General features: G+C 41.5%; 1 protein-coding gene across 1 annotated transcript in view; it reads right to left on the bottom strand.

Moving 5' to 3' along the window:
* Positions 1-232: 232 nt before the first annotated feature.
* Ticrr (TOPBP1 interacting checkpoint and replication regulator) overlaps positions 233-13,508 on the bottom strand; it is a 43,340-nt gene continuing 30,064 nt past the window's right edge. Inside the window, exons 16-22 of the mRNA XM_040275464.2 lie at positions 9,139-9,229; positions 7,701-7,762; positions 6,819-6,953; positions 6,079-6,236; positions 2,094-4,269; positions 1,826-1,951; positions 233-1,014 (exon numbers count right to left, since the gene is read on the bottom strand). Of these exons, the coding sequence (XP_040131398.2) occupies positions 902-1,014; positions 1,826-1,951; positions 2,094-4,269; positions 6,079-6,236; positions 6,819-6,953; positions 7,701-7,762; positions 9,139-9,229 (2,861 nt within the window). The 3' untranslated portion in view covers positions 233-901. The remainder of the gene's footprint in view (positions 1,015-1,825; positions 1,952-2,093; positions 4,270-6,078; positions 6,237-6,818; positions 6,954-7,700; positions 7,763-9,138; positions 9,230-13,508) is intronic.

Here is a 13,508-nt window from a genome sequence, read left to right on the forward strand (position 1 = left end):
GTACTTTGAAGGGAGTTGGGAGTCAGCTCAACAGCAAGTTGCTCCAGCTGCTCCACAGGCCCCTCCAGGTGGAAACCACACGCTGGGTGATGTTCTCCCCAGGAGCGGGCAAGACTGGGATGGGAGATGGCTGGCTTTCAAGACAGACCTCGAAATGGGGTTGCTCTGGAAACGACTGGAGCTGGACCCTGGTCACAATTAACCTGCGATAATAACATTAAAGTGCTGAATGCCAAGTAGCCAGAGATGATTTTATTGTTAAACAGAGAAGACAAAACATTTATTCTCTTGCATATGCATCCTTTAATTTCATGCACTGGGCTTCACAGTTTACAAAGCACTGTTTGTGCCATCCCAGTCTTATAGCAACTTCTGAAGCACCCCATGAGGTACTTTCCTTTCTGTTCTCATAAGCAAGGCAGTGGCCTTCTGACATGCCAAGGTTATAGTCAGGGTGTTGCTGTAATGGGATCCCATCTTATAGTTCCCTGTTTCAGGCTGCCTGAGTTACAGCTCCAGCTGCACAGCTGTCCACCTGACCTCTCAAACAATGGGCAGGACTAGGAAGAGACAGATTCCATGAGGGAAATTTGATTACCACAAGGTATTCCAGAGGGAATCTGAAAACTGGCTAGGGAAAGTTTTGGGACCAGGTCACCAATTTCTCTTAAGCCCATGGGGACCTGGATGACTTCACTTTCACCTGTTGAACTTTTTTGGTCCCATCAATCCCTAGTCATTCCTGTTCTGGGCACACTGCTAGAATACCTTGATGTTGAGTTTGGAATTGCTACGCCCAGAGAAACCACTCTCAGAGCAATTCTGTCCAGGACATGCAGAGGGTCTGGTCAGGCTTAGCAGCATTTGTAGTTGTAAGTCCTTCAACAGGGGCCCGTCCTAACTAGCTAATGAGCTTCTTCCGTGTGTAAGTTCTGCTGAAGGGGCGCCTCTTGGAGAAGGCTTGACTGAATGGAGATTCTTCGGAAGTAGAGGGAAACACATCCACATCCTCATCTAGAAAAAGGTAGAGAAGTGAATGTGGACTGAACAAAAGAAAATGGGCTTGAACAGCAAAGGGTCACACACACAAATAAATTTAAGAAAATCAGTACTGTGTTACCCTCACTTGTGATAATGCTCTTCACCTTTCATGCTTGGGCACCAGGTTGACAACAATAAGCCACTGTGGAAATGCAAAGTACTTGCACTTGCGTTTCCTCAATTTTCTGTATTGTACATTCTTTTAGGTTTTGGATCTGTGGGGGTTATACTACTTTGCATGACTTATAGAGACCCCCACATCCTCCTCCCATGTTACAGAAGAAAACAATTCTAGCCAGTGCAATGAACAACAAATCCTGTGCTTTTACAGAGGGCTTGAGAAAGGGCACAAGGAAGGGGCATCCTAGAGTTTGATGAATGATTATGACAGTACTTTATCATACTGAATGTTCAGAAAACATGGCATAACATACTGGCAGGAATGGCTGTCTCTGAACATACCACTTCTGTGGCCCAAGTGCTTTTCTGTTCAGATTCTAAGATTATAGACAAGCAGTGTTATGGTGTCCCAATGCTGTCACCATCTTCAAAACTGGTAGGATCTTGAGAAGGTTTTTGTTCAGATGCACCCAAGCTTTACTGAAGCTTTTCTGGGAAGGGCACACAACATCTGAGGCACAAAGCCATCTATCCCTTACTTGGCATCCCCAAGATTCCTCCAAAATTGATTTGCTTGGCAACCCTGAGTGAATTCTCCAAGTCACCCACAGGGGAGCACCGTGGCCCTGATAAAAGTTACCAGGACCTTTAACAAGGAGATTACCTCTGATGTCCTTGCTCTGAGAGGAAGGCATCTTCCCCTGAAACAGCAGCGGAGATTGGGTCAGAGCCTGCAGACCACTGGCAGAGATGCAGCTTCGCACAGCACAGCCTGGAGGTGGGGTGGAGCCTGAGGAGATGCCACATGTTAAGTGCAGCCCCACAGGGTCCCAAACAGAGACGCTTGGCCTTTCCCAAGTTCCAAATGCCTCCTCCCAAATACTCTGCCCAACAGAAACCACATGGCAGATGGGTTTCAAAAATAAACTCACCAGAAACAAACACTTCGTCGTCCCCTGTGGAGGGACACAGTGGCATGCTCCAACTTGGAGACCCCTCTTCGTGCTTACTGGCTTCTGAATCTTCACTCAGGGCACTGCACACTCTTTTGGGTCCACACTCAGCTTCTTCCTTGGCAGACAAGAGTCTCTTCCTGGAGCCCAGCCCAAACTGTCCCCATGAGAAGACCTCTTCAACCTTAGGCATACTGTCCCTAGGAGGTGACTGGTCTGGCAACTGACACACCCCCTCGAGCTCAAAATCCTCCAACATGGGAGCCTTGTGATGGCTAAGCTCAAGACCTTGCTCCCTTCCCTCAGGCTCAAGCAATGACAAGCCTCCAGGAAGGTCTGTGCTGGCCTCACCCCGCCCAGCAAAGGTTCCAGTGCTGTGGTCTACGGCCCTCTTCCTCCGAGGCCAGTCTTTAATTGTGTCAGGTGTGGTCTTTCCACTGTGCTTGGGGGATGGTGTCCAAGGAACCCCAACATCTGTTTGAAATGGAGAGGGAGTACTGGAGGGGCAGCGGGTGGGGGTATAGGACTGGCAGATGTAGGTTTGTCCCTTGCTTTTGCCAGGTGTGCTGTGTGAGGGGCGGAGGCAGGGGGGTGACATGTAGGTGGGTTCAGGTTTGTTGGAGGACCTGCTGCCTCTGGAAACACTGAGATCAGGGAAGGAGCCCTCCTCCCCCAAGGGGCTCTCTTCCTTTCCTATGGCATCAATTTCAAACACAGAGCTGGGATCTACCTTTTTGATCCTAAGTTTGGGAAGGCCAGAGGCTTGCATCTCCAGCTCGACCTCATAGGTCTGAGGGCTGGCAGGGTCCTTGGAATGCCACACAGAAGATTCCAGGTTCTCCAGTTGTGCTGTGGCCTGGCACCATCTTCTGTCTGAGGTGCAGCACAGAGAGGAGGATAGTACCACAGGAGAGCTGGGCTCAGACGAAGGGAGAGGCAGAAGCACCCCAGGATCAGACACAGAGGGCTTCTCACTGGTAACCTCTGTCCTGAGCCCCTCACCATCTTCCCCTGGTGAGACACTATTTTTCACATGGTGGTTCTCCTGGCCACGGTGTTTGGCGTTATCAAGCAGAGTGAGGTATTCTGTGTCACTTACAACAAGCAAAGGAGAAGATCCATGCCAGTCAGTTCCAAAACCAGGACCCAGGTAACTCTGTCCTTCAGGAGAAGACTGAGGAGAGAGGCTCCCTTCCTTCTGGCACTTTCTAGATCCTGTGATGGCAGCTGGGCTGTGGGTTGTGTTGACCACAGGAACCCCAGAGGGGCCAGGCTGGCATTTTGGGGAGCCTCGTTCAGGATTAGAGGTCTTTCTACACCGTCTCTCAAGTTTAGAAGGCCGTGGAGGTGGGATGGTGCCAGATGTAGCTCTCTGTGGGATTTTGTGGGGAGTTGAAGGAATAGGACAGGAGAGAGAAGTGGCTGTGCTGGGTGACATCTGGGGCTCTTTCCAATCCAGTTCTCCAAGGGGAGGCGATGCTGTCAAAGATTTTCTAAGTGGACTCCTAGAAACATCATCTGTGGGAGAGGGAAACTGTTTCTTTGGGGAAACAGGTGGGGAAGAAGTATCCCCTGGTCTCTTTGGGGTTTTGACAGCTATGTCCTTTAGTGTCTGTGCTGGCTCGTCTGCTTGAGAAACTCTGAGGAGATAGGGCTGTTGGTGTTTTTGATTCTGGGGTGTGCCCGTGAGGGGTGCTGCCCTTGAGGGTGTTCTGAGGGAATATCTGACAGGAGTCAGATACCCATTCCTGAGCTGGGCACTTGAGGGAGCTGGGGATGCTGGACAGCAGGGGCTTTCTGGACTGGAATTCACTGAATGTGACCATATACAATTTGGCAAAAATCCAGGCGGCTGAGCACCTGGCCTGCTGGGAGTTTTTGGTATGTTTGTTTCAACGGGAGAGCCCCCTTCTCCTGCCAAGGAGGATCCTTTCTGAGGAGTGACTTTTGATTTCAATCGTGTCCCATAACCATGGGAGGAAGGGTCTTTTAAGGACTCCTGATTTGCAGGTGTTGTTTCTGCAGGGGAGTCTGCAGAGCATAAATCCTTAGGCATTCTTTTTGGAGTATCCTCTGGAGTCCGTGGTGTATGAGGGAGCCTTCTCGGTGTAGTGTTAGAAACATTTGGAGATTTCCGGTAACTCTTCTTGGGAGTCTGAAAAGAAAAATGCTTATTTTAGCACCTGATTATTATTGTAACTTGTAGTCTCTAAATAGTGTCTTTGTAATCTTTCAGACAATGAGAAAAGCAAACTGGAGATTTAAAGTCGACCAAATAGTAATCCATTTCCTTCTCTAAAACGTGATTCTGATTTTACTTTTCCACTATTTCCAGGACCAAGCACTATATCCAATCTTTGTTCCCTTAGAACATGCAATTTTAATATCAGCATACTACGCTAAACCATGCTTTGCTTCTGTCTAATTTCACCACTCAGAACTATCATTAGACTCCCCTTCTCCTCAAACAAAACAATAATTTCCTTTGCCTCCTGTATCCTCCAGGAGCCACCTCATCTGCCCTTAGCTCCACTCAACTGTGTGTGCTGAATACCTACTATGTGCAGACACTGTGGTGGGGAGGGCTTTGGAGTATACAGACACATGAGGTATTGCAACAATGATCAGGGCTCAGAAAGGACATTCCCAACCAAAAAAGTAATTAAAAACTCTAACAAATTAAAAAAAAAAAAAAAAAGTTAAAAATTCCTTCTTGCAAAAAAAGTAGTTAAAAACTCTAACAGATGAGGATGTCAAGCACTTTTTTCCCTCTACATCCTTACTAGATCATCTCAAGTGAATCCTGATCTAGAGGACATTTCGTGTTCAGTGCTGTGTGGACAGGTGATAATAGTGTGGCTAACACAACTGTCAGGGACATGCAAAGATAACAAAGGAGGCTCGGGGACAGGAAGGACTTGTGAACTGGATGTTCAAGAATGGGCATCAAGGGGCTGTGTTGTAGCTCAGTGCTAGAATGCTTGCCTTACATGTGTGAGGCCCTGAATTTGATCCTTAGCACCATATATAAATAAAAATAAAGATCTTATGTCCATCTATAACTAAAAAAATAGTAAAAAGAATGGGTATCAACAGGAGCAAGCAAAGGCTGGAAAAAATAAAAGCAAAGACACAAATAGAACAACAGCTATGTGTGAACAGAGTATAGCCTGATACTGCTGAGAACAAGTGTCAAGCAGGGAGGGCCCAAAGTCTTAGGCCAGCTTGGTGGACAGTGACCAGACCACAGACCTGTCTCGGGGAGGGGAACTGATCTAGGTCATGTAGATCTGTGGTTTTCAAAACTTTCCCCAGAGTTTTGTCCTTCCCTAGACTCTAAGCAGTTTACCTGGGTTTTTCAAACAAAGACTATTTTAATACAAGGGTTCCATTTTAATGGAACTATTTTAATACAAGGGTTCCATTTTAGAAAAACTTAGCTTTATCGGATAAGGAGTCTACAAAGCATAAAGCAAAGCAAACATTTTGAGTGAAGTCAAATGAATGTTTTCCTTGGAAAGATCACTCTGACCTCTGTGTGGAAGACAGATTTGAAAGGGAAAAGGCTGTTGAAATGTTCCAGGTAGAACTGAACTAGAACAGGAATTGCAGGGATTCAGAAGAAGGAAGGGGTAAATAAAACGGGCAGAATTCATCTGGTTGGTTATGCCCTGGGAGAAGAAGAAGTCAGGGGTCACTTCCAGGTTTCTGTAGAGAGTGGACAATCAAACAGAAATGGATGAATGACTGCTATACTTTTCAGAAAAACACATATGTGGTAAATAATACAAAGAATAGATGAAATCCATCTCTACCTCTCTACCACCATGCCCTCAGCAAACCTGCTGCTTTAAGTTCCATGTGCTCAATGATGACTCATATGGCACAACCCAACCACACCACATCTCTTACTATTTACAGGCACCTGCTTTATTCCTTCCTGGACTCTGTGTTCTATGTATACCTGGTAGGCTGTGGGTATCTCAGAACCCAAACTACTTCTTGGAGACTTTTTATTTCGGGCCGAACCCTTCTCCGAGGGACTGATCATTTCAGACACTGCCCCAAAGAAAAGCCTCTTTGGAGACCGAATACTTTGGGCTGGAGAATTTTCTCTTTGGCCTGAAAATCAAAAACAATAACTTTTACTTTTTTTTCAATACTTGCCCTCCCAATACTATTGAAACAGCCAGTCCACACAAGAAAAGACAATAATGTTTCAGAGCAACTGGTGCAGAAAATCCCACCTAATTATGTCTAGAACTGCAACGAACATTGCCTTCCTGAAATTTAATAGATTAATCCCAAGTCCTATGTTAGAAAATGCAGGCAACTGAAATAACTTAATTTGTAATTATAAATATATTTTAATTTTTTAGTAATAAATACAAAAAATACATCTATTATGTTAATTGTGGACAAAAGAATGAAAACAGACACCATCCATCTCTACCTATGATACTTGTGTGCAGCATCTGGCCATATGGCATAAATTATGGCTGACCAAGTTGTGGGAATCCAAGAGATGAATGGTTAGAGTCAAAGGACTGTTGTTCATCTAGTCATCACTCTGAACTTGACTATATCTACCTCTTCTATTTCTTCAACATCAAGAAAGAAAATGTCAGATTGTATGCTTCTTTTCCCAAAAACACTTCCCACCAAGTCAGCATGGATTTGTGAAGCTAGGTGGGCCCATGTTACCTGACTTGTCTTGATGGAAGGAGTGGACTCTTTGCACACTTCGAGACTTTGGCTGAGATACAGAGTAGAAGGAACCAGAATTTGTTCTGCTAAATGACAACTGCTTGATTCGAGGACTTCGTCTCAAACTTATTTCTGCAGGACCAGAAACAGAATTAGTATCTAGGGAGAACTACAAGTTTAGAATTTTCCCATACTGTCAGAAATGGGCAAAATTTATGTAATACCACAAACAGGATGGAAATTCAACAGTGGCTATATGAGATTTTGAAGTCTCTCTTAAATAGCTAAAGAGGTTTGATATATGGTCCCAATAAGGTATTAAAAAAACACTGGCCCACTTTCAGAAGTCTTATAAACTGCCACCTGATATAGGGTGAAAAAAAAGGTATGTGTAATGTGCCATTTGTTAAAAAACAAAAAACACAAACAGACTTCATATGTGCATGCTACTTATATATGTATCAAAATTATACTGGTAAGAGTATATGCTACGTATTAACAAAGTATATCTGAGTTGTGGGACTATCAAGTAATTTTTCAAAATTTTGTCTTCTTTATACATTCAATTTTTCTACAACATAAATTACTTGAGCAATTAAAAAAGAAGCTTATGAAAATCCCTCCATTCATATATTTTCTAAATGAGCCATAGCATTGTGTGTAACACAGTAGTTTAGCCCCCCCAGTCCCACTTCTATTACATAAAAATATTTCTTCTCCAGAAATTCAATTAATTCCATGTAAAAGAACATTCACTTATAAATAGTGAGCTACACTGTGTACCTGTGGCCATCAATTTCTGTAAATTGAGGATATGCTGAGTACAGAAATGTTTATGTAGAAGCGGGCAGAATGTAGAAATATAGTGGTAGTACTCACCATCTTCTCCTTTTATAGGAGACTCTTCTACAACATCAATATTAGGACCAGGATCAGAAGACCTTAAGGAATAATCAGCATAAGGTTTCAATATTATTATAATTAATTCACATTAAAACTAGAGACAGGTTTTCATCTAACAAGATAACAAAGAACAGTGTTTGACAATATTAGTGTCCGTAATGATTATTATTATTTTTTGGTATTGGGGATTAAACCTAGGATCTTGAGCATTTAAGCCCAAACTCTACCATTGAGCCATATCCTCATTCCAACATATCAATATTATTGTGAGATGGTTGGCATGCTTTTTAAAAAAAGCAATTTTATAACATCAAAATTATTCTAAAATATATTAATATATATATATTTTTTGTACTAGGGATTTACCTGGGGCCCTTAATCACTGAGCCATATCCTAGCCCTTTTTATTTTGAGACAGGATCTCACTAAATTGCTTAGGGCCCCAAATCTCCAAGTTACAGGGATTCCGGGTATGTACAACCACATCTAGCAGCTCAAGTTTCCATTGAAGAGCTTTAATTTCTGCCATTTTGTCAAGGACTTCGTACACACCAATTTTACTGTAAACTTTCACCAGTATGTAACACCTGTCAACAAATAATGACAAGATGGAGTTTGAACAAGATGAAAAAGATGTGCTTCTTATTCCCTTTAAAGTACGGCTAAAAACCTTGGACATTATATATAAAAGAGGAGGCGACTCTGAAAGGTAGAGAGACGGCAACTTAGCTGAGGACTTTAGGACCTGAGAAAAGATGGTGCAGTGAGCTCCCCTTCTTTCTGCTGCACACATCCTAGCTGGGTTCAGGAGAAGCTGAAAATGTACATATGCCGATAGATAGACAGATAGACAGACAGGTGGATAGAAACAAACAAACAAAAAAAAAAACAAACAACCCAATGCCACACAGAGAGACAGCTTTCTCAAGCCAAAGAACCAGGAAAGAGTCAGCCTAGCAAGATAGAATACTTCAGATAACTACCCTTCTCAACTGATCATTGCAGAAAAAACTGCAGCCTCACCCATACCTCTGTCAGCAGAGGCTGAGCTGGGATCCTAGATTTCTTGCTTTGCCTGGAAGGAATAGGGACAAACCATTTTGCATATCAACAGGTGAACTGATTTAAAAACTGCAGACTATTCATTTGATGGATACTACTCAACAATGAAAAGGGATGAACTACTTATATAAGCAACAACAAATCTCAATGATACCAAGTAAATGAGGCCAGACAACAGTATACTCTGTATGGCTCTCCTGCCCACACAATATTATAGAGTCCTTTGTAGTTAATAAGCAACATGGTTAAGATTGAAGTCTGGATTGAAGGTCAAGAGAAGGCAAGTGGCCCCCAAGATCACAGTGAAGATAGTTTGAGCGTATGCAGAAGCCTGGACAAGGATGTCACTCACCTGCCCTTGATTTGTCTATGAAGTAGTCTCTTGGAGACTTGCTTATGTACTGGAGTCTCAGCCACACTCTTAGTCAGCAGTTTGTGATAACCTAAAATGTAAAAAAAGCAACTGAATTTATATATGGTCTATTAGCTAGCTAGAGTAGATTTTTTTAAGTTTTGTCTTTATAAAACTCAATGGGATAGAAAGTTTATAAACATTATTAGAGATTAAATAATGACAGACCAATGTAAAATACTTCAAAATTATTTATCACATAAGCAATCCTAAAAAATGAAAAGTGCTCACTTCTTAAGACTAACATACCTATCCACCTCATTAGTGGTTCTTATGAGGAAATAATATGTAAAAATAAGAACATGTCATGCAAGTATTAATTATTAAGATAAATCTAGTTGGCATAAGATATCTCAGAATAGGTAGCCAAGCTACACAAGGGGAGATCTGGTTTAGAGTAAGTTAAAAATGATAAACTTGCTCAGTGGTGGAATGCCTTCAAAGACCTAGGTTTGATTCCTAGCATACACACACACAAAAGGGTAACATCAGCTGAAATGATGGAGAAAGACCCTCTGGGAAAAAAATCCTCCTCTTAAGGAGAAAGAACTCTGGAAAAAATAGTTATTTTTAGAACTCTGGAGATTAGCTAAAGGTTTGCAGGAAAAATGGCCAACTCTCAGGAAGTACAGGGAGGATTATGGTACTTTAACCTGCCCTAGTCCCAATACCCATTCCCTAGCCCTGTGGCCACCTTGAAAACCAACAGCCCTATAGTTTCTGGATGGGGCAGAATGGGATTAGAGCTCCTCCAAAGCACTTCTCCCATACACCTGTCATCATTTGACCCTACAGTTCCCTGGAAAATCCTACTCACAAGACTGGTCTCTCCTTATCAGACTTAGGACTCACTTGGTATAAACTACCTTTTCCCTGGAAGCAAGTGTTTATTGAAAGTGTTAAATATCACAGCTGCCTGAGGTGGTGATAATATGTGGAGAAGAATTCTACACCCAACAAAACCACAGTTCAAAACCAAAGGAGAGGGCTGGGGTTGTGGCTCAGTGGTATAAAGCTTGCTGAGCATGCGTGAGGCAGTGGGTTTGATCTTGGCACCACATAAAAATAAACAAAAATAAAGGTATTGTGTCCATCTACAACTAAAATATATATGTAGGAAAAAGATCCAAAGGAGAAACCGACATATTCCCAGATTAAAACAAACCAAAAGCTGTGGTTGTAGCTCAGTGGTAGAGTGCCTGCCTAGCATGTGTGAGGCATTGGGTTCAATTCTCAGTACCACATATTAATAAACAAACAAACAAACAAATAAAATAAAGGTTCACTGACGACTAAAATAATATTTTGAATGTGATGGCGCATGCCTGTGATACCAGTGACTTGGGAGGCTGAGGCAGAAGGATCACAAGTTTAAGGCCAGCATGGGCAACTTAGCAAGATCCTGTCTCAAAATGAAAACATAAAAAAGAGCTGGGAGTGGGCTGGGGTTGTGGCTCAGCAGTAGAGCACTTGCCTAGCATGTGCGAGGCCCTGGGTTTGATCCTCAGCACCACATAAAAATAAATAAACAAAATAAAGGTATGTGTCCAACTACAAGTAAAAAATAAATGTTAAAAGAAAAAAAAAGAGCTGTTTTACAAAAACTGGAGTGGTAAGGTACTTCTGGGTTTGATCCCAATCCAAGAAGAAATAACAACAGGGCTGGGGTTGTGGCTCAAGTGGTAGCACGCTCACCTAGCATGCGTTAGGCACTGGGTTCGATTCTCGACACCACATAAAAATAAAATAAAGATATTGTTGTCCACCTAAAACTAAAAAATAAAAAAAATTTAAAAATTAAAAAAAGAAACAACAACAACAAAACCCAAACAGAATTTATCACCAGATGGCCTGTCCCGCACATAGTACTAAAAGGGAATCCTTCAGGCTGACAGGAAAGGGCAAAAGAGTAATTAAAATGCAGAAGAAGCATTAAAGTAAACTGGGTCTGATAAAAAAAAAAAAACTTATAAAAGACAGTATTAAAAATTTTTTTGTTTACAACTTTTTCTCACCCTGTGATTTAAAAAATGAAACCAATATAAATCTATATTGACATGGGCTAGGGCTGGGGCTCAGTGGTGAGTGTTCGCCTGGCATGCACGAGGCACTGGGTTCGATCCTCAGCACCATATGAAAGTAAAATAATAAAATAAAGATATTATGCCCACCTATAACTAAAAAATAAATATCAAAAAAATCTGTATTGACAGACATAAAATATAGAGATATCATTTGTATGACAGCACAAAGTCAAGAAATAGAATTACATAGGAGCAGTTTTTATAAAACTGAAATCAAGCTGGTATCAATTAGAACTTGGCTGTTTAAACTATTAATTGTAATCCCAAGGGCAGGAACTCATGCACAAAGATGGAGAGGAAAGCTCTAGGGATTGGTGACACCATAAGCTACAAAGAATCAAATACTTGGGAACTCTGAAACCTGGCTGGACACTTAGAACCAGGAGGTGCTTGATGAGGAGAGATTGCTGATATTTAGAAGGAATGAAGCCCACGAACCAGGGACTGCCCCCTTTCCTCAGCCCCACTGCAGCTGTGGGACAGCAATCCCCATTCTAGGAGCAGCTGGCTGGTGTTAGGGCAGACAGCAGTCCTCCTAAAGTCCGGAATTGTATCCTTTGGTCAGTCTAGGGATCCTGTGGGACTGACGCACATAGCATGGTTTCTGCCCTCTCAGGTTGCAATGGCTTTCTCTAAAGTACCTAATGTAAGATTTAAAAGGACAGAAATGCCTTCTCCTCACCCCATTTTGGGAGCCAGACATTTAAGGAAATCTTTATTAGGTCACTGGCTGGCCACAGAAGAAAACAGAAACTTCAGTAACCACACACAACAAGGAATACACACTTCACAAAAAATAGTTTGGAAAAGCTACAAAAGGAAAGCAGCAGCCCGCAAAAAGCAAAATCAGCCATCCCTGAGGGCTTGGAGAATCAGATTTCTATAATTAGCATATCATAATATCCTTCATTCCTACTTCTTGACAAAAAATTACAAAGTATACAAAGAAATAGGAAAGTATAGCCCACTCATAGGAAAAAGAATTTGACAGAAATCAAAATTACCCAATCTGAGCAGAAAGAAAAAAGAATGAGGAAAATGAACAAAGCTTGAGGAACCTGTGGGATACCACCAAGCCTACCACCATCAACATGGGAAGCCTAGAAGAGACAGAGGCAGGAAACTATTTTGAAAAAGTAATACTTAAAAATTTCCTAAATCTGATGAAAAACATGAACCTACACATCCAACAAGTTCAATGAACCCCAAGCAAGAGAAATCAAAGAAATTTATACTGAGATATTATTGTCAGAGCAGGGCCTGCCTATAATCCCAGCAGTTTAGGAGGCTGAGGCAGGAGAACTGCAAGTTCAAAGACAGCCTTAGAAACTTACTGAGTCCTAACTTAGTGAAACCTTGTCTCAAAATAAAAAAGTAAAAAGGGCTGGGGATGTGGCTCAGAGGTTAAGCGCCCCTGGGTTAATCTGCAGTACCAAAAAAAAAAGAAAAAAAAAAAAAGATAGTATTATGGTACTTTTGGCTTATAACTCCTCTTTTTTCCCCTATGATTTAAAAGGAAAAAATACAAAACGATAATTATCAATCTGTATTAATGGCCATACAATGCACAAAATGTACTTTACGACCATGACAATAAAGGGGAGGGACAAAAACATACATGAACAAAGTATATACTATTGAAACTAAGTTGATTTTACCCAAACTAGGCTGTCTTAAGTTAAAGGCGTTAATTATGATTGCTAAAATAACCACTAAGGAAATAACTATAAAACACACAGAAAAATAATGGAGGAAACAAAACTATAAAAAAGTCAGGTTATACAAAAACAAACAAACAAAAAACAAAAAAATGGAGGAACCGGGGAAGAAAAAGAAATAAAGAATACAGAAAATGAAAAAAATGGCAGCAGTTGTTCCTTATCAGTAATTACGTTACATGTAAATGGATTAAACACCACGATTAGAAAGCAGAAATTAGCAGAAGAGATTAAAAAAACCAACTCTATGCTACCTACTAGAGACCCAACAAAGATACAAAGGTTGAACATTAAAGGATAGCAAAAGATACCACATTCAAAGGAGCTGCTTGGTTATATTACTGTCAGAGAAAATAGAATTTAGGCCAAAAATGTTGCAAAAGACAAAGATTTTACATATTAATAAGAAGATCAATTCATCAAGATACAACAATTATAAACAGATACATCTAACAACAGAATCCCAAAACATATGAAGCAAAAACTGACAGAATAATTATTGTTGAAT

Source organism: Ictidomys tridecemlineatus, chromosome 5 (genome assembly GCF_052094955.1).
Source record: "Ictidomys tridecemlineatus isolate mIctTri1 chromosome 5, mIctTri1.hap1, whole genome shotgun sequence".
Taxonomy (NCBI): Eukaryota; Metazoa; Chordata; class Mammalia; order Rodentia; family Sciuridae; genus Ictidomys; species Ictidomys tridecemlineatus.